The 23,122-nt window shown below is 44.2% G+C and overlaps 1 protein-coding gene across 1 annotated transcript in view; it reads left to right on the plus strand.

The window, feature by feature from the left end:
- fmn2a (formin 2a) overlaps positions 1–23,122 on the plus strand; it is a 47,190-nt gene that overhangs the window by 16,295 nt on the left and 7,773 nt on the right. Inside the window, exons 7-14 of the mRNA XM_076285207.1 lie at positions 1,915–2,002; positions 13,100–13,161; positions 16,043–16,134; positions 16,443–16,572; positions 17,106–17,252; positions 17,691–17,750; positions 18,320–18,440; positions 22,819–22,911. Of these exons, the coding sequence (XP_076141322.1) occupies positions 1,915–2,002; positions 13,100–13,161; positions 16,043–16,134; positions 16,443–16,572; positions 17,106–17,252; positions 17,691–17,750; positions 18,320–18,440; positions 22,819–22,911 (793 nt within the window). The remainder of the gene's footprint in view (positions 1–1,914; positions 2,003–13,099; positions 13,162–16,042; positions 16,135–16,442; positions 16,573–17,105; positions 17,253–17,690; positions 17,751–18,319; positions 18,441–22,818; positions 22,912–23,122) is intronic.

Genomic DNA, 23,122 nt, shown 5'->3' on the forward strand with positions numbered 1-23,122 from the left:
CAGCGGGTCGGTTCCCTTTCTTGTTGTCGGGGGAGAGCGGCTGTGGTGTTCGGGGTGGTGGATCTCCTGCCGAGAGGTGGCTTGGGGTCCGGATGAATAGGGTGGGGGTGGGGTGGGGGGGGGGGGTGGGTTTGGGGGTACGTGGGTAAAGGCGGGGGGGTGGCGAGGTCGGGCGCCAAGTGGCTTCCATGTGCAGCGAAAACACGGAGAGCACAGAGGCACGATTATGTGGCCGTGTTTTCTGTTTTTTCCTTCTCTGCTGCCGCAAGCGCAATGAGGCGCGAAGCCCCAGCGACTGGTGTGTGGCGTGCTAATGGCGGTTACAAGCGGGGACGATGAGTCGGCGCGGTGGGGACATGATTCACAGCGTGGAGCTTTTCTTCTTTTCGTTTGTTGCTTTTTATATCCGCGTCCCTCGTGACCTTTTTTTTGTGTCATTATTTTTGTTTTACTTACTGGCACAGTAATCTCTCTCTCTCTCTCTCTCTCTCTTTTCTCTCTCTCTCTCTCTCTCTCTCTCTCTCTCCTAATTTCTCACTCCTGTGCTCTGTCTTTCTCACTCTCCCGCGCTCTCTTGCACGCCCTCACTCGCTGGCTCAGACAGGAGGAGGAGAGTGATGTCACTTCACGTCTGAGTCTCGGCGTTAGCATCTCTATGTCCCTGTTTGCGCTCTCTGCGGTCGCTGTGATCTGAGGAGGCACGGGACAGATCTGTGTTGACTTAGCCTTCCACTGCGCCGCCTAGCTCTCCGCATGCACAAGCGTGTAGATTTCCGTGTTTCTGTGTCTTTGGAACACATTTCTGGCTTGTGTCAGCAACACAGCTGAGCACTCTCCTCATACCTCATAACCCAGACCCAAACAGCCAGATGGTTGTGTAGAGGCTATCACTGCTGCGATGCAATGGCATCTGCTGTGAGTTCCGGCCAGTCCATGTCTGCATTATGTAATTTCTCCACAGTATTTCACTACTGCATCACAACAGGGAGAGTAAGAGTGCTGGCATGCCCGCCTTTGCACCCCAAACAGTGCAAATTCAGCTTCTGACCCCCATAAGGACTGAGTAAGCGAAACGCACTGGTAATGTGCAGTTTGGTTGTAGTTAGTGGTCGGCGTGTAAAATACTCCCCCCAGACGGAGGCGTAGGGAGGCAATGACTCCCTCTCTTTCGGTGCCAGCGGCTTTCGGATAAACACCTAATTATAGGGAGAGGGAGCGCAATGCATCACATGGACTTAAGTGCGGCCGTGCTTTGAATGCATGCCTGCACTTCCCATGCAAACCACATTATCAGGGTCTAACTGGGGGATTTTAAGCCCCCTTTTTATTGAGCATTAATGCGCTGTTTTTGTAAATATGTTCCAATCACTCTCAGATCTCGAAGCAACTTTGACCACCTTCTCCACACAAAGTTGCCTGATTTGGGGAGGATATCAACAAAAAGCGACCCTTCATATCAACTTAATTCAACGGGACAGATTTATCATTTGCATAATGTTTGTGGTGACTCCTTGGCAGGGTTGTGTGGTACCGAACTTTTTTATGTGAGCGCCGAACATGAGAGAGAGAGAGTGGAGGCCAGTCTTTTCTTCCCACATGAGGGCGAACACATTCCCTTACCCCCCGGAGGAAAAGAAAACAACCTTTTGCCTTTATTATTATCGGACTGGATGAAATGCTATGCGATAATGATGCAGTTGATGTCTGAAAATGAAATCTGTCAATCACAGCTGTCTTCTTCAATTCCTGTCACTGATTTCTTCCCTTCTCCGCTCTTTCACCTTATTTTCTTCTACCTCCTTTCTTCCTGTCTTTCTCTCTTTCTTTCTTTTGTTCTTTCTCTCTTTCTGTCTGTATGCCATTCTGTATGTCTTTCTGTTCATATATCTTCCTCTCTCTCTGGCCACTCTTAAGGTTGTGAAAATCCTGAGTAACAAGCGTTCCCAGGCAGTTGGGATCCTGATGTCCAGCCTGCACTTGGATATGAAGGACATTCAAAATGGTGAGTTTGCGCACAGCACACTCAAATATGCATCTTTTCAGATATACACAGGAGAGATGTTACACAGCGGCCAATCAACAACCAAGCCATCAAAAGCAAAATCCCCCACAAAGTAACAAAACAAAAAAACATCACCAACTGAACAGCCTTCGAGAGCATCTCACTTGGGTTGTCTAATTCTTCAGTCGTTCCCAGGGTAGGAATTTCACGGCGGCCACGACGGCCATGGCCGTCGTAGCCCCTTGCATTGGCCGTGAGGCCCCTTTGAAAATCAGAGGGTTACAGGGCACGGTGGCCTTGGTGCCCCCTTCTTTCAATATTCTGCTTTGCGTCCTACTAATAGCGATTTTTATTTAGCCTGTGTCCTGTCAAAATAATCTTAGCATTTACAGCGCAAATTAATTTAGTCTTTTACGCAGTGGAGAAAGTGACAGCGCAAAAAAGAAAGTACGTCCAAATTCACCCATTCTCAGTTGAACTACTCGCGAAGTAGAATATTCATCACACAGACATCATAAGTATCACATGAAAGAGCTTTTTCTCAGCTTTTAAACAATGTTAACCGATAATTGCTGTGTTGAACGGTTCGGGAGAAAAGTAAATAATATAATTCAATTTAATCATACATTCTACTGAAGGTGTTGCGTCCCCTACCCATTCATCTCGGTGGAATACTTTACGAACCCTTCTTTTAACACATGACAAACCATATATCAGAATAAACAGGAGACCTTACCGAACACAAAGGTGTAAAGCAGTCCCTGTACAGTTAGCCGTTCCAGAGTAATCCAGTTTTGAATTTGCAGTAAAGTTCGACATACATGGATGTCTCCAAATTTGGGCTTTAAGTTTTACAATGTGTTTACATTGTTCAATACATGATTTCATAACAGGCCAAATATAAAATAAATGTTATATATATATAGCCTAGATATCTGTAAATATTAGATGATCAGATGATTTACAGTTCTATGTAATATGTCATGTTTCATGTTTTTGTAATGTTTCATACAGTGATGCAGGTCTACTGCAGTGAATAGGCTAAATACAACTTTTTTACATTTTTATAGCCTACTACTGTATAGTTAACTTTGGCCCTGGTGCCCTGACATGTGGCCTTTGTGCCCCCCACCAAATATGCCCAACTGAAGGCCAAGTGGCCTTGCCCCCAGAATGGTGAAATTCCAAGCCTGGTCGTTCCTCTTTGTTGCTGTGGCCGTTTATGATCCGATCAGTAATACTGTATAACCAAACAAACTACAGACCCTTGATGCGGGCACCCACAAATACCAACAATATCTTTCAGTCAGTCCTCTTCATTGCTGTTTCTGGTTAACTTAGATGAAGTTCATAAGGTCCATTCTCACTGTTGCTTCGACTCATCTGGTGTCCAGAGAGCTTTTCGACTTACAAGTAAGGGATAATGTATAGAACGCCGGTCATTGTCGGGAGATAGGTTCCGACAGGGCGAACCGTCTTGTTCCGCCCTGAAGGGACCTATCTCCCGACAATGACCGGCGTTCTATACATTATCCCGCTTATTACACGGCTACTTACCAAAACGACACAATAAACTCCCCACGATATCACTCTTTAGCCTACATAGCCTAGGCTATAGCCTATTTGTTACCGTTTCATCATGGCTTTTGCTGAGAAACAAATAGTTTGCAACAACACACGCTGAACTTGAATCAAACATTCTTTAGAACACAGCTGATCAACCATCTGCTTTCACTTTTGAATGAAGTTCCAATCCTTGCGTAGTGATATGAAAGAATTGACTTAGAAGCACAAAGCCCATTTTCCTTGACAGCGGTCTGTTATACTTAGCAACGGTCTGTTATTCAGAATTAGCAGACCGCCGAACGTTGGGAAGGCCCATTCAAGTGAATGGAGCATTCTGCAGCATTATGAAGAGCCGTGTAATAAAAACACATTAACAACTTTCTGATAACCACCTGCTTTAAGGAGACTCTGTGCACTGATCAACCTCCTTGCACACTGGAGATGTTTACTTGTATTTGTCAGTTTCAGCCACACCACAGGGGAACACAAAGGGCAGCTCTCCAGAGCCCTCTTGTCTTATGTGGTGGCCAGAGGTTCTGATGTGGCTGCAGTACATGGCCTGTGCTGCTTGTTGTTTTGCGTTGTGGTCTTTGCTCAACTGAGCTGTCTGCGAGGGGAGCTGCTGCGTTGTGTTGGGTTGCGTGGCAACGTGTTGTGTTGTATTGTGTGTACTATGTTGTTGTGGTGCATGGTGACGTGTTGTGTTGTGTTGTGTTGTGTTGTGTTGTTATGTGTTGTGTTTAGGGCTGGGATAAACGATTATTTTTTAAACGATTAATCTAGCGATTATTTTTTCGATGCATCGATTAATCTAACGATTCATTTTTTCAGTCCGATTCGATTTCGATTCGATTATTGATTATCTCCCCATTAATTCACTAATAGAAACTTATACATGTTTATTTACATATCTGAATGAAAAAACATGAATTCTTTAACATTGCAATATATGTTTATTGCTCTTAAGATTCCAAAAGAAAAGACTATACAAGTGCAAAGTAATGCATTCTTAGTCAGAGGTAGCATTCAATAAAGTTCATTAGTGCATTGTTTTTCAACCTTTTTTGTGCCACGGCACACTTTTGACACTTAAAATGTCCCACGGCACACTAACATCCTGTGTGAAGAAAAAAATAAACATACCATAGCCTAAAATTTCAAATAATACCAGGGCTTAAAATTCATTTTTCAAAATGTTATTCATGTAGGGGGGATTTACACAATTTGGGGGGGAGGAGGGTCAATTCTGATACCAAATCAAGAATTGCGATTTCGATACTTCTTCGAATTTTTTTAAAAAATGTGTTTGATTTTGGGGCCCCCACCACCCTGACGTCATCAGTAATATATATATATATATATATATATATATATATATATATAGATATATATATATATATATATATATATATATAATATATAATAAATATATATGTTTCTATTTCATATATTCTTAAATTCATATAGAGTGTATTTAGTTAATAATGTATTTTTTAATGTATAGCATTTTACTAGTAATTACTAGTAGCTAAACATATTTAGTAATTTGAATGCTTCATATTGACGTTTAAACTTTAACACTTAGGCATATCTTTAATGTGGTGTGTAGGTCTAATTGATTGCACGTTGGTGATGAGTAGGTGTAATTGAGTGCCTGTCACTTTAAGAAATTACGTGAGAGATGCGTAGCCTATTTGCGTAAGTGCAAAGTGGTTCTCTCTCTCTCTCTCTCTCTCTCTCCGTGTGTGTGTGTGTCTGCTTCTGCATGAGGTTATGTTCAATTCAACTCGGTAGTTGCGGTCAATAGCACTGCATTCACGCCACTTCATGATTATATTAACGTCATCAGACAGGCTGTAAAAGTGTATGCGGGAATTTCTCGCATTATGATGGCTAGAGTTGCGGGACTTTAACAAATTATGCGCAATACCCGCAATCCTGCAGTGAAATTTAAGCCCTGAATACACAGATATGGCCTTATTATGGCTTCTATGGTTCTGCAGGTTCAGAAGATGGTCTACCACGTCTTTTCTGAAGACACTGAGTCCTGCCTGCTTCACATGATTTCTAGTAGCGAATCTTAGCATGCTGCAGATGCTCACTGTTACAGGTGGATTTGTAGCAGTTCCTGTGCCAAACTGCTTTGTTAACTGCTGTTAACTTCTAACTGCACTGTAACATTGTAATCGTTGGCTGATCTGTGATCACCATCTCTATACTCTCTCATTGACAAAAACAAGAAATTTGGCATATGTCTCTAGTGATGGGTCATTCACCAGTCCACACATATCTGCCACTGGATACATAGCCCAAAATCTGTTTCTTTTAAAATATGTATAAGTATAAGTAAGTATATATACTCTTTTGATCCCGTGAGGGAAATTTGGTCTCTGCATTTATCCCAATCCGTGAATTAGTGAAACACACACACACACAGTGTACACACAGTGACTTGAAGCACACACTAATCCCGGCGCAGTGAGCTGCCTGCAACAACAGCGGCGCTCGGGGAGCAGTGAGGGGTTGGGTGCCTTGCTCAAGTGCACTTCAGCCGTGCCTACTGGTCGGGGTTCGAACCGGCAACCCTCCGGTTACAGGTTGCGTGCGTTGCGTTGTGTTGCGTTGCGTTGCGTTGCGTTGCGCTGCGTTCCGTTGCGTTGCGCTGCGCTGCGTTGCGCTGCGCTGCGCTGTGTTGCGTTGCGTTGTGTTGTGCTGTGTTGAGAGTAGTAAAGGGCCCGTGGAGGCCCCTGTGTGTTCTCCATCATCGGGCAGCATGTGGAGCTCTCACACAGAACCTCTGTGTGTGAAACGAGGTGATGACAGGACTTTTACGACGGCCTGCGGCCAAGAGACCCCCTCCCCCCCCCCCTCCTCCTATGTCTCCATGCTCTCGTCTCCTGTCCTCCCATCCTGCTCTCCTCCGCTGCTCACCACTGACTGGACTCCTCCACTCCTGACCTTCACTCCATCCTCTCTTTTAATCTCATGTTTTTTTTTTCTCTTTATGTCAGTTTTATGCACTGGCTTTTCAGTTTGTATTCCCAGTCATTCAGTATCGGGACTGAAAGACTTCCTACTGGTAGATCATTCACTGTGTGTGTGTTTGTGTGTGTGTATGTGTGTGTGTTTTTGTGTGTGTGCATGCGTATGCGTAAGTGTGTGTAAGTGTGTGTGTGTGTTGTGTGTGTGTGTTTTTGTGTGTGTGTGTGTGTGCGCATATGTGTGAGTGTGTGTGAGTAAGTGTGTGTGTGTGTGTGTGTGTGTGTGCATATGCGTGAGTGTGTGTGAGTAAGTGTGTGTGTGTGTGTGTGTACATATTCCAATCACCACTGTCTCCATCCTGACGGCTTCGGGAGATCACAGAGGGAGTGGGCCTGGATGAGCAACAGCAGAAATGTTCAGCAGACGTCCTTCTCCCATAAATCATCATGTACACATCGGTCCCCACGCTCTACTTCTCCACCATCCATCCTCCAGTTCTCATGTGTGAGCATTATGTGGAGTCCAGCGTCTGTGTGTGCGTATATATGCTCATGTGGAGTGTGAGCGTTTAGTAACTGTGTGTATGCGAACATAACACGATCCCTCAAGATGATATTCAAACGCCTTTAAAAGAATCATTTCATCAACATGAGAGATCTGAGGTTTAGCCTATTCCCCCTAACCTCATCTGTATATGGGGCAATCAGCAATGGGAAGCCTACGAGACGTCCTATCTTCTCTCTCTGGAGGTTTATTATCCTGGCTCTTCATTTCTCTGTGCTTGTTTGAAAGTACAGAAGGGCAGCACTAATACAGTGGCGTTGAGTTAAGGGCCAGGAGGCCATCCAGGGGAGAAGGTCACCAACAGGTTTGAGTTAGGAAGGTAACTTGTTGGTCTCCCTCTGTCTCCCTCTGTCTCCCCCCTCCTCTCCTGCCTCTCCCTGGGCTGTTTAAAGTGGAAACGCAGGGGAGGTAATTAGAACACATCCTCTGTGTGTTATCATCTCCTGATTGCGGTTCTCGCCATTCTTCACCCGCGTGTCTAAACATTCGTTATGAGATCCACGTTTGGCTCACACTCATGGAGACGAATGCTCCTCTGCTTGCCCTCGCTCGCTCGCTCGCTCGCTCGCTCGCCTGTTCGTCCGCCACTATGTGCGGAGAAGGAAATGAAGCCATCCCTTCACTTCACATGTTTTAAATATTAGTCTCTTCTTTCATCATGCCGTGCTATTCATTCTTGTGATTATAAGGTAAAGGTATGCAGGGCAAAGTTTATGGGCAGACTGTGCAGAATATGTTATTCTAAGTTTATCATTATATGGTTTTTTTATTATTATAATCATTATTATTATTATTATTATTATCATTATTATTACTATTATTATTATTATTATTATAAAGTATTATTATAAGTTTAAAGATGCGCAAAAGTGATCCAAATTACACAGATACAATTTTAAGCCTTTGTTTTGGGTGTTTGATTTATTTTTGAAACTTTAAGTATTTTTAAAGAATTTAAGGGCAATTAGCGAGATCTGAAGTTGCAGAATGGTGCGGAAAAAATAAGGCATTGATTTATCGATTCCCTAATTTCCGATGATTTACGTCGCAAAAAGCTGCGGAGCCCGTTTCAGTTTTTGTTTTCCTCTTGTACTTTTCCAGCACAAGTACATTATTTATGGCTGTTTGCTTCGCACAGACTCTCGCTCTGGATTCTGTAGACTTCCTCCAACTCTTCAGAGAGCTCGTCACTGAGGCAGGCGCCAGTGCTGGCAGGGAGCGGGGGACGCTGGCAGGGAGACTTGGGCTCCGTCAGGAGCAGAAATCTGAAAATGATGATATGGAGTCATTCCTTCTCTGTCAAATCTCCAGCCCCATTCCGAGCGCTGATAACGAGAACCAAATGAGTGGGAGCGCGGGGTCGATTTGCATCTGAAAATGGGAATGAGGAAGGGGGACAACGAGAGGAGAGGACAAGGCAACAGCAAATGAGAGGTGCAAGGAGGGGGGGAAGCAACTGAGGGGTAAAACAAGAGGGAGAGAGAAGGGGAAAAGTGTGGGGAGGAAGAGGGAGAGAAAATGGAGGCCTGTCTCCCCGAGTTGTGGGATTTCTTGTGGGATCTCTCTTTTTGAATAACACGAAAACATGAGACAGAAAGAAGAGAGCTCGCGTACAGCGCTCTAATGTCTTGTTCTGAAAGGTCATTTCCAAAGCAACGGGCAAGTCGTAAAAATGAGCACTCTGCTATTTTTCCCTTTCCCTTTGGGTCGTAAAAAAGTTGAGGAGGAATCTGTGGATTCCTCTGGCCTTTGCATGCACCGCTACCACGCCTTAATTTCATCAACAAACCAAAACTGCAGCAGCGGCTCGATGAGTGGCATTAGCGCCGGCCACCGCACTCCGCTACATGCGCCTCCCACGGCCATTATGCACCGTACCTCGCCCAGCTGACCTGGGTTCAGCTCCCCCGGGGGACACCGGCATTCTGAGTTCTCTAGCAAGATGAAACCGCACGAGAAGCATCCAAGCACTTCCTCCTCCTCGGCTGCAATTTGCCCATCATGCACGCATTCCTGCTCATGGCGGAGGCCCACGCAGAGAGAGAGGGGGCGAGAGAGAGATGGGGGTCACTGGAGAGGTAGGGTGTGGGGGTGGGGCGGGCGGAGTGTTTGGATTTGGTTTCTTGAGCGCTAACGTGACGGAGGATCCCCATTTTTCATTGTGTGGGCAGAGATTTTTTCGAAGGATCTAGAGGCCTGCTGCAGAGCCTTTTGGTAGACTCATCACAGAGGGAACGCACCTCAAAGTTCATGCGTAAAAAGTTCAGTTTCCAACTGAAACCAGCACAGTTACAGTAGGCCTAGGAACCCTTGTCAGATTGAGTTACTTTAACAGTCTGCAAACTCTGCGTGACCTCTCAGAGCTGTTTTTACTCTAAACAAAAGAATACAATTCAAAAAGGCTGTAGATAAATGTTGCAGGCAGAAGGTCTACGGTGTTAAAGTCAAATAGTCAAAATAATTTCATTTTTAATGAAAACAGTGCTGAGATTTCATTAAATTAATAATGATTTCATTTAAAGCAACACCAAAGAACTTTCCCTCTGTCGCACGCACGCTATTTGTTTATCCAGCACCAGTTTTGCAAATAACGATGTCCACAGACAAGGTAGAATATTTTGCATGACTTATAAAAGTACGGTGTATTGCGACATCAGATGCCAGTCAAATTTGTAGTTTCTTATGTCTCATTCCATCGAAGTACAGATCCGCTACCCGATCTGGCAAACTTACATAGTGCGGTTATAGCCGATAGAGGGCCGCGAAGCGAATGCAGAATTGCCGTTCACCCTGTTACGAGTTGATGAACCATTGAAACGATTTTGGAAACATTATTTTAAAGTGTAAAAAACTTTAAAATATACTTGCTTTAAAATATAATTTTGCCTGATTTACAGGTGGCTGTGGGGCTTATTTTTGGGTCGCTGTAATTTAATGTAGATAAGGTTCATGTAGAGTGGTCAGAGTTTTGTGTGTGTGTGTGTGTAGTGGAGGGGGGTGGGGGGTGGTGTTGTTTGTATTTAGCCTGTGGCTAACTCTGGTGCAATGCATCAAATGGCAACATTTATGTTTAAAATTGTACATGGTCCCTAATAAATAAAACAAATAAAAATACCTGTGGCTATGAAATGGGCTAGAAAGAAGATTGCAAACCTGTTTGTCATAAGATGACCGATTCAATAGACCATTAGGCCATAGACTATTAGAAAATGTTTGGGTTTTGGTAACTGATCATGTCAAAGGCAATCTGCCCATGCCTCATCAAGTGAAGATCTCCATTTGCAAGTATTTCATTTCACTTCACAGAACTTTGCACCTCATGCAACAAAGTAGACTTGTTCCCTCAAGCCTACTGAGAGATTGGGCTCAAAAGCCCCGTCACTGTACATCTTCACATCACCCGATGTATCAGTAAAACCAATGTATCGGTCTATGTCTAATCAGGGCCAAATGACCAAACTGAGCTCTCTTTTAAGTATGTGTGGAGTGAAACACACCACATCAAGATGCCTGTCTGGGGTGGCCAGTTTCCCCAAGGCTGCAGCTTTGGAAATCTGAGCTGCATCCCCGGTCAGTGGGTTACATTGCTTGCATCTATCCTAAAAGGTTCTGTACCATGATAATCAAGTGCGTCCGCTACTCTGACCTCCATCTCACCTAAGGGTGTTGGTTTACACTGTCCACTCAAAGACATTCAGATGTGTAAGAAATGGAGCTCAGGTAAGGCATGAGCCCTTGTTGGCCTGAGGCATACTGCCCCGTGTAGAGAAAAAGCTGGAAATGCCTGTAGGCATACATGGCCTCCATTAAACTTAGATCACTCAAGCACTGGCCTGTAGACTGCGGCAGTAAGGACCTCTTTCCTGGCCATTTGAACGGTGAAGCACTTGAGTGGTACCGGTACTTCCATTCTCTGCTGCTCCTCATGATTCCCTGGTGTTCAAACAACACATTGCTGTGTATCTCGTGCCTTTGTATGGCTCACCCAAGCAAAGTCATTCTTTCACAAACATGCTTTCTGACATGTCTTTGATATGTGCCTTCAGACTTTCTCCTTCTGTTAAGTGTTTGTGCATGTTTTCGCATTGCAATCATCAAAGGATGACGCATATCGGCATCACTGATTTTGTTTTGTTATTCTACTTAAGTTTCAGGATTTCACAGTCTCTCTCTTCCTCCCTCCCGGTCTCTCTCTTCGTCTCCCCCTCTTTTTTATTTATTCCTCTCTCACACATGTGTAATTATTTGTTCTGTGCAAATCAAGGAAGGAAAAATGAATAGCTTTAGCGCATGTTGTAAGATGCACATCTTAAAAAAGAATCAGATTTAAGGGATTATGAATTCAATTTATCTATAATCAAATCAATCTAAAATAATACAACACAGGAAATTATTTAGATTCACCAGTGATTTAAACAGTTTGTCATGTGTGAAACATTACTGGGTCAGGAATTAATTATTGATTTTACTTTCATGTCCTGACAAGCAGTATGGCAATTATAAACAGATACTCGATGGAGAGCCTAAGCTCTAATTTGTCCTTGGCTTTGACTCAATACTATGCATCAGGCATTAGTGGTAACACTGTCGCTACAAATTAAATCACGGCTCACTAATTTGCATTTGAAATTAATTTGTTTCACTGAAGATGGAGACATGTATTGCACTGCGTTGATGGCTATTGCTATCAGGAAAGACATAATATTCTAACACACAAACACCTTAATCCTATTCCTGAAAAGTGACCTCATGCTTGAGGTATCGGAGCCTTACTAGCGCCACTTTGGTTCTTTCAGGGTTTTTTCTTTTTCTGTCATGTTTTAGGTGTGATTTCCTGCAAAGTGGTCTGATTCTTTGGGAGCCCAAACATGACTGTCTCTAGCCAGCCCTGGGCAGTGGAAATGGGCCTAATGATAGTCAGAGCTCGGTGCAGCCATGTAACATTGCACCCCTCCCGTTAAGCAAGCAAGGCTGTCTCCCGTGTTTGTGTTTAAACATTTGGCTTTGAGAGAATAACTCCTCTGGGCGCCAGGTCCTCACTCGGAGACAAAAAGGGCGACGTCAGGAATTCAAACACAGGGCCTTTTGTGCCCTGACGGATTATTTTAGACTGCATCTGAGTGTCAGAGAAAATGTCATTTGTTTTCGTTTGGGCCTTGAGTGGAACAGCCTTTTATTGTTGTGGAGACAATGACATGAAGATGTCAGGTAAAGTCTAACTATGTTACGTTGTGGACAAGCCAAGGGTTTGCATTTGTACTGCTGTTCCTTTTAGGGTGCAGTCAGTGTGTTCAGAGAGATGGTTTAAATATCTGAAACGATTGCTTGAAAGCTATTTTCAGTCTTGAGCCATAACATGCCAAAGTTTGACATTTTGCTTATTTCTCCTGCGGTTTCCAAAACTAGCCAGTAATCAATTTCCTTATTTCCTAAATGTGTGTGTACTCAGATGCAGCCAAACCAAAATGTTTTTTTTACCACGCAGCGTATTAGAAGGAAAAACACTATCACAAAGTTTAACTTATCCATAATATAAAAAAATACATTCATACAATTAAATGCAATTGAAACACTGCCCTGTTTTATCTAAAAATAGTGATGTTTGGGATGAAATGAAAGTTCTGGCTTTTTATCAGAGTATAAGTCTCAAGTGAAGCCAATAATAAATTGTGCTATAATTCTGTCTTTGACTAAAGGTAGATTTTCCACTAAATGAAAATACCACCAGTTATCCCTATGCGCAGTCCTCACTATTTTATTTACAGCAATCTTTTCCAGATCTGTTTTTGTTATTGCTTGTTGTCAATGCCACCCCCAGCCCCCCCCCCCCCCCTTTGTTGCTGCAGTTGTTGTCAGTTGTTGTTGTCTTTGTGAAGGCATGTTGGGGCTTATTGGCTTGGCAGCACCATCGGTGCGGTCTGTATGGACACCTTATGACGTAAGCAGGCTGCTCAGTTTTCTCTCTCTCTCTCTGTCTCCAAACAGCTATTCTCAACATGGACAACACGGTGGTGGATCTTGAGACCCTGCAAGCTCTCTATGAAAATGTAAGCCAATGCTGCACATGAAATGCAACTGCATTTTAAAAATCCACTCTTGACATTTTTTGTAGTTTTGGCGCACATTATTAAGTTTGTCCTCAAACACTTTTGCAAAGCCTTATTAGCTAAAGTTGGGCCAGGCGTTTTTCTTTTTCTTTTTTTGGGGGGTTTTCTCTTCACTGTTCTCTCTAGTCCAGCGTCTGGACCTAGAGCAAGATATTGTCTCTTACAAGACAGAGAGAGAGAGAGAGAGAGAGAGAGAGAGAGAGAGAGAGAGAGAAAGAGGGGGAGAGAGGGAAATGTGCATTAAATACCAAAACAAACATGCAAACCACAGACCCCTGCTGGAATGTGTGAGGGAAACTGTGGAGACTGGGTTCTTCCAGGCCTCGCTGGGAGAGAGACAGGCATCTCACCACTGCGCACAACATGTATTTTAATGATGTTGGGGTTCCCAAGTAGACAGGACATGGAAATATACATATTTGTGTGTTTTGCCTGTAATAAGATATTATGCTCACTATTTTGCAACAGCCCATGCTCTAGTTGCTGAAGGATTGTGGTTTCGTCTTTGATCTCTGAATCATCATTTAAATATTGGCCAGTCTACAATTAATCTTTCAATGGCATCCACGGGTCGGACTTTAGTACATGGAGGCTGATCAAAAGAGCGAGGGGTTTGTGCTGAGTTGAATTTTGTAGTCATAAATCTTACTGTCAGAGTGGCACACACCCGTAACCATGAGATAAAGACAGGTTCTCTCGACTATGCATCTTCATCAGGCCCGCCTGACGCCAAATCTGTCTCAATACAGCGAGGTGAAAAAATACGTCCGTCCCACATATCATCATATCAGCCAGACATCATCATGAATTAACACGCCATGCTTTTTTACCCATAGTGACAATTGTCTGTGTGGAGGAAATGTCCTGAATAGTTTTGATGAGGGTCAGGGCCACATTAATGATCGTGATCATGAGCAAAACAGTCAGGACACATGGTTTTGTCTGCTGATATGTGCCATAACCAGGGGATCAAAAGCTGGTGTCTCCCTTCACCCTTCATCTTTCTCCCTGTCTCTCTCTGTCTCTCTCTCTCTCCCTCTCTCTCCCTCCCCTCCTTCCAGTCATAGCCTAAGGGGTGTTGTTAAGTTGAGACATTTGGTTGTTTCTCTTTTGTGTGTGAGACTCCGCTCTGTCTCCGGCTTTCTTGCCCATAACCACAGTACACATAATGGTGAACCCTCCCCGCCACCACCACCGCCGCCGCCGCCGCCGCTGTATCCTTCCACCCCTCTCCTCTCTCCCCGCCACCCCGAAACCACAGTGCACAGGGTGGTGCCACAGTACCACTCCCCCCCCCCCCCCCACCCCACCCCCTTCTGTGTGGGTTTGGGGTCCCACTCTCTTCCTCTGCATGCAGACACCCGAGAGCTTCCTTAATTAGTGTACAGTTCCCATGTTCTGCACACGGCACCAAAGGTTGCGCAACACCTCTGTGGGAGGAGCCAGCATCTTCTGCAGCAGATAGAGAGTTCATGCTAAGATCACTCTTCACTCGTCTCGATCTCTTGATACGCGCTAAGATCACTCTTCACTCGTCTCAATCACTTGATACGCTCCCAAAGCAACTCTCATTTGAAGTGTCAATAGGGGTAAATGCATGTGGCTGTCAGACCAGAGTACGGGCTCTGCTTTTCATCTGGACTATTTACACTTTTGATGTGCTGTAAATGGAAAACAGAGCATGCCCCTGTCAACTGATGGCAAAGTAAGCGAAAGGCTAATCGAAGAGTGCTTTTCATGCCCCCCTCCTCTCTCTGGCATGAGAGAGTTTACGAGAGTTCATAGTTTTCCGACTCTTTGATTGCTATTCATTTATTTAAACAGAAATGTTGCTTATTTGTTCCCAGTAATAGCAAAAATCCTTGCTAACTTTTTGCTCAGGGCTAATGATTCACACTTGTGCCTTCAAGGCCATGACTACAAGGAAACACATGGACTGTTATCCCTCCAAGTTGAGCTGTTTAAGTTGAATTAAGTATTTGTGCCAATATAGTTGATATATGGAGAGACACTAATGTTTTGCCAGTTAATTATTGTGTTTTTGAACACGGGGTCTGGTTCACACAGGACATTCTATCGCACTTTTCTGGACGGTTCTCAGTATATCCCCTAAGAGCACCGCCCTGAGAGGTCAGCCGAGCCACAGTCCAAGGTTGAATGGCGTCCGGCTCAAAAATGTGCTTTGAATGTGAATGCTTTGAATGTAGCCTACTTGATGAGATGCTTTGGAAAAAGATGAAAATGCCAAGACTGAGGAGCTGTTTTATCTCCCCATTACAAAATTCCTTTGAGTTCTGGAAATGTCATTCTCAGGCATTTCCCCTTATCCTAGCAGCACATAAATGTCCATATTTTGGCAAACAAAATTTCGATGTCAAATGGTTTGCATTTTCACATTAGGAGGTGTTTCTTCATTTTCTTAGTAAAACAACACTGATTGTTGATATCTTTGACAGGTCAGTCATGCAATCTTGGGTGGCGATCAACCCAAATAACCAAAAGTTGTGCATGACATGATACTTGGACAAGGGTATGCTTATGTTTAAAGTAGAACAATGCTGGTCACTACCCACAAACATGTATTATCCTGCATGCTTTGTTAGTGTTATGAGGCAATAAAGCTTAATTCTTTGTTTAGCAATAGCCATGCCTAATGATGGTGATTTATATTTGTGTATGACGTGCTTTGACACAGAATTTGAAAATGCCAAAAGCAGCTGTGCCCCAGCATTAGTGTTGTCCATTTGTGGTTGCAGTGCTAAAACATGGCACTGTCCACTGCACCACAGTCCCCTCACCACTCCCTCTGCTGCTGTTCCAGAGAGCCCAGCAGGACGAGATGGACAAGATAGAGAAGCATATGAAGTCAGTCAAAGATAAGGATGACCCAAAGCCACTGGACAAACCTGAGCAGTAAGCACTTCCCCATCTCAATACTGCACCACTCCTACTGTGTTGCTGGGTGACCGACAGGAACCTCAAGAGCCCAAGGGCCGAGTGCATCTAGTAGTTTAGCACTTCTGCTGAAACCTTGTAAAAATGATTAGAATAGGCTCATTATAATTGTGTGCTCAGCACTTCTATGCTGTTTAGCTGTATAGCTGCTTGTCTTGTGTATCTATTATTGTTTATTTTGAAAAAAGGTGAGGAAAGGGTGAGGGTGAATGGAAGACAAAAACCTCTCTCTCTGATTTGGTCTGATTCTCTGTTTGGTCGTAAAGGTTCCTGCTTCAGATTTCCCAAATCCCCAATTTCTCAGGGAGGGTGTTCTGCATCCTGTTCCATTCCACATTCATAGAGTGCATCGGCTCTGTCCGCAGAAAGGTGGAGATCCTGCAGAGGGTCTGTAAGGTGAGGCGCGTGTGTGGGTGTGTGTGTGTGTGGGTGTGTGTGGGTGTGTGTGTAGGGGGGGGGGGGCGTGGAGAGAGGGAGAGATTCCAGAGATTTGCATTTTGTTTGTACGCACACAGACACTACCACATAGAAAAGAGAGGGGGTATGGAAAGAGTCAAGATTCTGGATATTTTATTTGCCATTTGACCGTACGGGTTCACATTTTACATTTTTAGATTTTTAGAGCTCTTACAGTCAACAACAGTGAAACAAGTATAACTAAAGAACAATGATCCAATAAAGGTCCCTTTTATGTCTTATGTTTATGTTATGTTTTATTGTCGTAATCACACATTTAATTCTGCTTATTTTTTTATCATACAGACTATCAAAATTATATTTGAATTGTGAGTTATATTTGAATACTAGACAAAACAGGCAAAGAGGTAGAACATGTTTTCTCTCCTTTTCTTGATACATTTGGATTGATCTTTTTGTGAATTACTTTTTTTAACTGCATTTATTGATATGGTGTCACTGTGTCCTAACAGACTCTGCAGACGGGCACAAGCGTCATGCAGGTGCTTGGCCTAATCTTGGCCTTTGGCAACTTCATGAACGGCGGGAACCGAAGTCGAGGGCAGGCGGACGGCTTCGCCCTGGACATTCTGCCCAAACTGAAGGACGTGAAGAGCAGTGTGAGTTTACAAGCTCAGCCCATTCCAGCCATCAGCGCTCTTATCATCAGAATGCCATATTTTACTACCGATAGTAATAATGATAATAAGGACAATCCTGCAACAGTGATTATGGATAATGGCGGTAATTTGGGTGAGCTACAGCCATGTGAGTAATAGATCTGACAGTTGATGAATGACTAAAGTATTAGTGGTTGCAGTAGTAGTAATCATGGTAGTAAAAAGTGGTGATGGCAATCATTGGCTTTTAGCCGCATCATGCACTCACATGTCTGAAGTACCCTTGTGTGTTTGACTTGCGCTTTTGGCTGAGTTGTTCAAATAAATGATTCTCTCTGTCTCTCTCGCTCTCTCTTGTTTTCTATCCTTTAACTCTCTCCCTTTCCTCAATGTCTGTCTCTCTAACTCTTTCTCTCTCTCCCTCCCTTCCTCCCTCAGGACAACACACAGAGCCTCCTGTCATACATTGTTGCTTACTATCTCAGGCACTTTGATGAGGTAGAGTATGTTTAAACTTCCTGTTTATTTGATTCACTCGTTTTTTCCGTGCGAGGACTCCTCAGATATCCCGCCAGGTTTTTCATCATCGTCTCTGGCTCAGTGAACAACATGGCATGTTTTATATTATATTTATTTTCCTCCTGTTCGTTTACTATAGTAACTAATGGTTCCCTGCCTCCACAGACCTGTAGCTTGTTCCATGTGCTATCTGGCAGAGGATCCAAAAGAGATCTATTGTAAATACGTCGCGGAGCCAGATTAGGTGAAGTCAGCTAAGACGCTGTGGCCAAGATCAACCAGGCGACAGGCTCTCTTGGGATAAACTTCCACTGATTGAACTTATCATACTTTACACAGCATGAGTTCCTGTCCATGTGTTTGGGAGTGCACAGTTAATTGAATCTTTCAACACTATCTAGGTCCAGGAAAATGTTCGAAAATGTCTCTTTCTCTCTGTCCCCTTTTGTGTGTGTGTGTGTGTGTGTGTGTGTGTGTGTGTGTGTGTGTGTGTGTGTGTGTGTGTGTGTGTGTGTGTGTGTGTGTGTGTGTGTGTGTGTGTGTGACAGGACGCTGGCAAAGAGACGTGTGTATACCCACTTCCAGAGCCACAGGACCTTTTCCAGGCCTCTCAGATGAAGTTTGAGGACTTTCAGAGAGACTTGCGCAAGTTAAGAAAGGATTTGAATGGCAAGTTCCCCCACATACGCATACGCACACACATACAGACACAGACTACATTCGGTCAGTCTCCCCCACAAGCAGCCTGCCTCGTCTCTGATGTTTCGCTCCGATGGAGAAACACTACTCCTCTCATTTCAGCCCCACTCCCCGAGCGCGCTGCCAGGCCTGCCACATATCGGGTGAAAATAGATGTCTATCTCTGTCAGTTTCTCACTGTCCCCTTTACTGGAATCATTTAACCGGGACACCCGCTGGTTCAGATCAATGTTGTCTATTGGCTTGCTGCAGGCCCTCCAGGCAGCATCAGGGCCAATCACAACAGCTAAAGAGAAATCGAAGCCAGTTGCCCCTCTGTGGATGTAGCTGAGCCCTTATAAATGAGAGGTGATATCATGGGTGCTGTAACGGGCTGTAGTATTCCAATGCCTCTGCTTATACAGAGAAATAGCCAAATTCAACCAATATCATAAAACTTCAAAGGGCCAATGTACCTCACTGAGTCATGGGTAATGTGGTCGGTTCCAGCGAAGGCACCAAGCATCCCATGCGGTAATTGACAGTCTGTGGTTGTATGCAAAGGGCGTTTTTTCGCATCTCTGTGTGATACGAAATGCATTCGCTGTCACCTCATGCAATGAGCCAGTGATGTCAGAAGTGGGTTAACAAATAGCATGTGTCTCTCAGTCAGACATGCAAAGCTGAACCAGATGGGGAGAACAGAGCGCACTCCAGCCACTCTGCATGTTGGAGCTTTACCGTCTTCCTTACGGGCTGTACGAAGCAACAGCAGATTTGCATTTCCTCATCTCGAATCGTGATACATGTCTCATTTGGAAAATATCACTGAACATCCTTCCATCTTTCTGTCCATCTTCTCTTGAGGGAGGCCACACCGTGAAGCGAGACGTGCATTGAAGGAGTGGTATTTATGTATAGCAGATGAGCAAAATGGATTTGGTTCTGTTTGCCAGAAATTCCTGTATCTGAAAGATGCCAGAACACTTTCTCTCACCTGTCAAATTCAATCTCTGAATTGTTTTGGGGCTTGATGCTTTCCGATATCATTTCTACCGTTAAACTCAAACCACAGCGTGTGGACAACATAAGTGCAAACACATATGCGAAAAAGAGGTATTGCATAACCATACAAGCCAGCAGGCAAAATCTGTTGGAATAAAGCATGAATAATAATAGAGACAGACAGACGTATTGACTGAGAGGAATGTAGACAGAAAGACAGGCCTAAGTCTATATTATCCTCAATGTCCTCAACTACAGCTATAACCTTTTACTGCATTCGTGACTTGGTAAGGCATAAGCCTGCGCCTGGGTGTTCAGTTTGCTAGTCATTGTGTTGGGGGGGGAACACCACGAGCTAACCCAGAATTAGCACAGTGTCGTGACCTCTGACCTCTCGGCACATTTGGAACTCATGGACCCCACCGTGCCCCCTACGGCTGAGCGGCTCTCCATCAGCCCGGAGATCAGAGGGAGGCAGGCCGGCATTAGCCAAGGTGTCATAGGTGAAATAGCAGGGATTAAGCACAACGACGAGTGTGAACGAGGTGTGGGAATCCGATTACACACGATCCCGACACCCCAACCCCCCCACCCCCACCATCCCCACCATCTCCAACAGCTCCGGGCTCAGGGGAGGACCAGCTTTGTGGATGTTGGTCCACTCTGTGAAGCTGACCTTGTCTATTAGCAGGAGGAATCGGCTACTTTTTGAAGTTGAATGCTGAGCCTGTATGGATGGATGGATGGAAACGGGATGATTTGATGATCAAATAATGTGCCCCATCACATGCACTTCTGCTTAACAAATCAAGCCTTTTGCTCTTCCTAGTCATTCAAATATTACTCTTTTCTGTAATATAGATTAGTTCCTAAAATTATCTCTGGAGGACATACATCGGAAATAGTAGATAATGACCCTAACAATAAGCAACGCATCCTAACAATAAGCATCATCACTGGCCACCGCACATCCATTCAAGGATAAGCTCAGGAGCAGATGTTGGCATTGCGATGGTGCATGGGGGGGCATTTGGTTAAGGATGCAGTGCCTGTGTGTGTACGCTTTGCTGGCCGCAGGTCAAAAGCTACCCCCCTCATGGCCAGATGCTAGTGTAATTACCATTGTGCACACAAGGGTTCTCTGGCATGCAAAGCACCAATCCATCACAGCCACTGATGAAGCGTGACTCAGAAGCATCCCCCAAAGACGCTTCGGAGGTCCTCGAACCAAGAGCATCACTCATCAAGCGGGAAAAGGAAAACAGGTGAACGAGATGGGACACATTAGCATCTGCGGGCATTTAGCCTAGCATCATCCAGATGGCCTGCAGAAGAAGAGAACTACTGTTTCACAGGGCATCCAAAGTGTATGAGGGGAAAGTTAGCATGTCTACTTTCAAATTGATGGCAGCCTTTGTAGTCTCCCAGCAGTTCTTCTTACCTTCAAGAACTTATTGCTTACCAAGAATTAAACATGCCTTCGCCCCCATTTATTATGATCACTGCTAGTGCTAGGTTTTGTCAGTTTTTTCCTGTTTTAGTTTTTGCAGAATAACTCGCCAACCATTGCACCCAAGATTACACATTTTTGTGGTATGTTGGTCTCACAACCGTTTTAGCACTCATTTGTGGTGTAACACCACCTAGGGAAGCCTGAATGCAAAAATTGGGCACTTAAATCGCCAGTATCTTATGAAATTTTACATGTAGGATCATTACAACCTCTATAACCAAGTTTCGTGAAACTACGTCCATGGAGGGTGCTGCAATTTGCATATTTCTATATCTCAAGAACCGCTTCAGCTATGATTTTGAAATTTGCTGTTAACACATTTGTTCGCATCTCCTAAAGTTTAATCTGGCCCACTCAACACCAAAGGCCACCACCAAAGGTCAATAAAATTCAGCAGCGAAAACAAGTTTCTGCCAATATCTTGTTGAAAGTTGAAAGTTAGTGAAATCTGTGACACAGGCACACATACACACTAAGGCACACATATGCACACACACACACACACACACTCTAGAGTGCGGTTAGGGCCGCTTATTTCTGTCCGAACCTGGTCCACGTCCAACAGAGTTGCGTCCGACCCCAACAGGCATTTTCATTTTTATGTTCGAACCCAACCCAAGCCCAACGCAGATGATGATGCCTTAGTTATTATCATGCTAGTGATTAAATGTTCACGTTTGTGGATAGCCCGTCTTTAGCCTATTAAACAACTGTCAAAATAAATTCTTAATTGTCTACAGAATCAGTGATGAGTGTACACGCACGCACGCACGCAGGAGGTTACACACAGCCCACATTAACACAAGAGGCCCAAGCAAGCAGCCTCTTGAAATATAATTCTACTCTTACCATTGAAGAAAAGTCTTGAAATGAACTGCAACAGCCTGAAACTAAGCTCCTTCTGTCACTGATCTATATGCAGCATCGACATTAATTGGGGCAACTCAAGGAAATCCTGTCCTCCAACTGAACGAGACAGGCTTATACCGGTAGCCTACTGTATGTCTTCACCACAGTATGCAACGCAAATAGGCCTACCTCCACATTGTAGGCCTAGACTTTGCTTTTCGATTTCGTCCTAAAATCTCCCGAAAGGCTAACAACTTTTTTTTACCGTCACCTAAGATGGCCTGTCTTGCTGTCTGAAATATAAATGTGTTGTCATGGCTACATAAACCAATCCTGCACACAAGAAGAAGGCTGTGTGTTTAGAAATGTAATTTCTAAATATTTGTCCAAACCTGACCCGACCCATCTAGTCCCGTCGAACATGTACGACTTGATGCTTTACGAACAGTTGCAGGAGTAGGGCGGGGAAAGAACATATGAAATGTACTTTATTTTCTATGGCTAGCAGGCAGAAACACCATGCGCTATGCGGTACAACCAGTTGGAATTTTTTTGTGCCATGAAAATTCAATTCATCCAATGTAACAGTGTAACTTATGGACTTAAACCTGGGCAATGAAAAGACACTGTGTCTTACTTTCTTTTACCAGAACTTAATTTCTCGAAGCTATAAGTCTATACTTCACAATTTACAATAATTTACAGACATGTATACTGTAGATGCTGCAGTTGTGAGCACCAAAGCCGCAGTGGTAAGAAACCTTGTGGATGTGAGAATGTCCGTAAGTTACTGCTGTGGAATACAGAGGCAGTAATACGAGTCCTTTTTCTACTACCTGGCATGAAAATGCCTCCATTCTAAATTGTTTCCTTTCAGTTTAGGAAGTTTATGCTTTTCAGTTTAGACTTTTCATGTTGTTTACACCATGCACTGCCAGTCAAAACAAAGACTGTTTGTCCTCATGCTCCTTTCTTCCCTCCCTTCTTTTATCATTTCTTCAGCGTGCGAGACGGAGCGGGATAAAGTGTGTAAGGTGTCCTCCGAGGAACACCTGCAACCTTTTAAGGGCAAGATGGAGGAATTTCTGACTCAGGGTAAGGCGTGTATACCCAGCACTCTGCTCCCAAGCATACAGGCACGCGCAGACACACACACAAACACATACACCACACAAACAGTCCACCCAGTCAGCTCTGACATATATGTGTGTGTGTGTGTGTGTGTGTGTGTGTGTGTTTCTCGTTGGCTCTCTTTATCCACACTCTCCCAGAGCGGTGGAGAGCTGTGTCCCAGCATCCTTGACTG

Source organism: Alosa pseudoharengus, unplaced genomic scaffold (assembly GCF_046254945.1).
Source record: "Alosa pseudoharengus isolate Yale_2024_CS ecotype anadromous, Long Island Sound unplaced genomic scaffold, YU_APseudo_1.1 YU_APseudo_1.1_scf_15, whole genome shotgun sequence".
NCBI classification, from domain to species: domain Eukaryota; kingdom Metazoa; phylum Chordata; class Actinopteri; order Clupeiformes; family Clupeidae; genus Alosa; species Alosa pseudoharengus.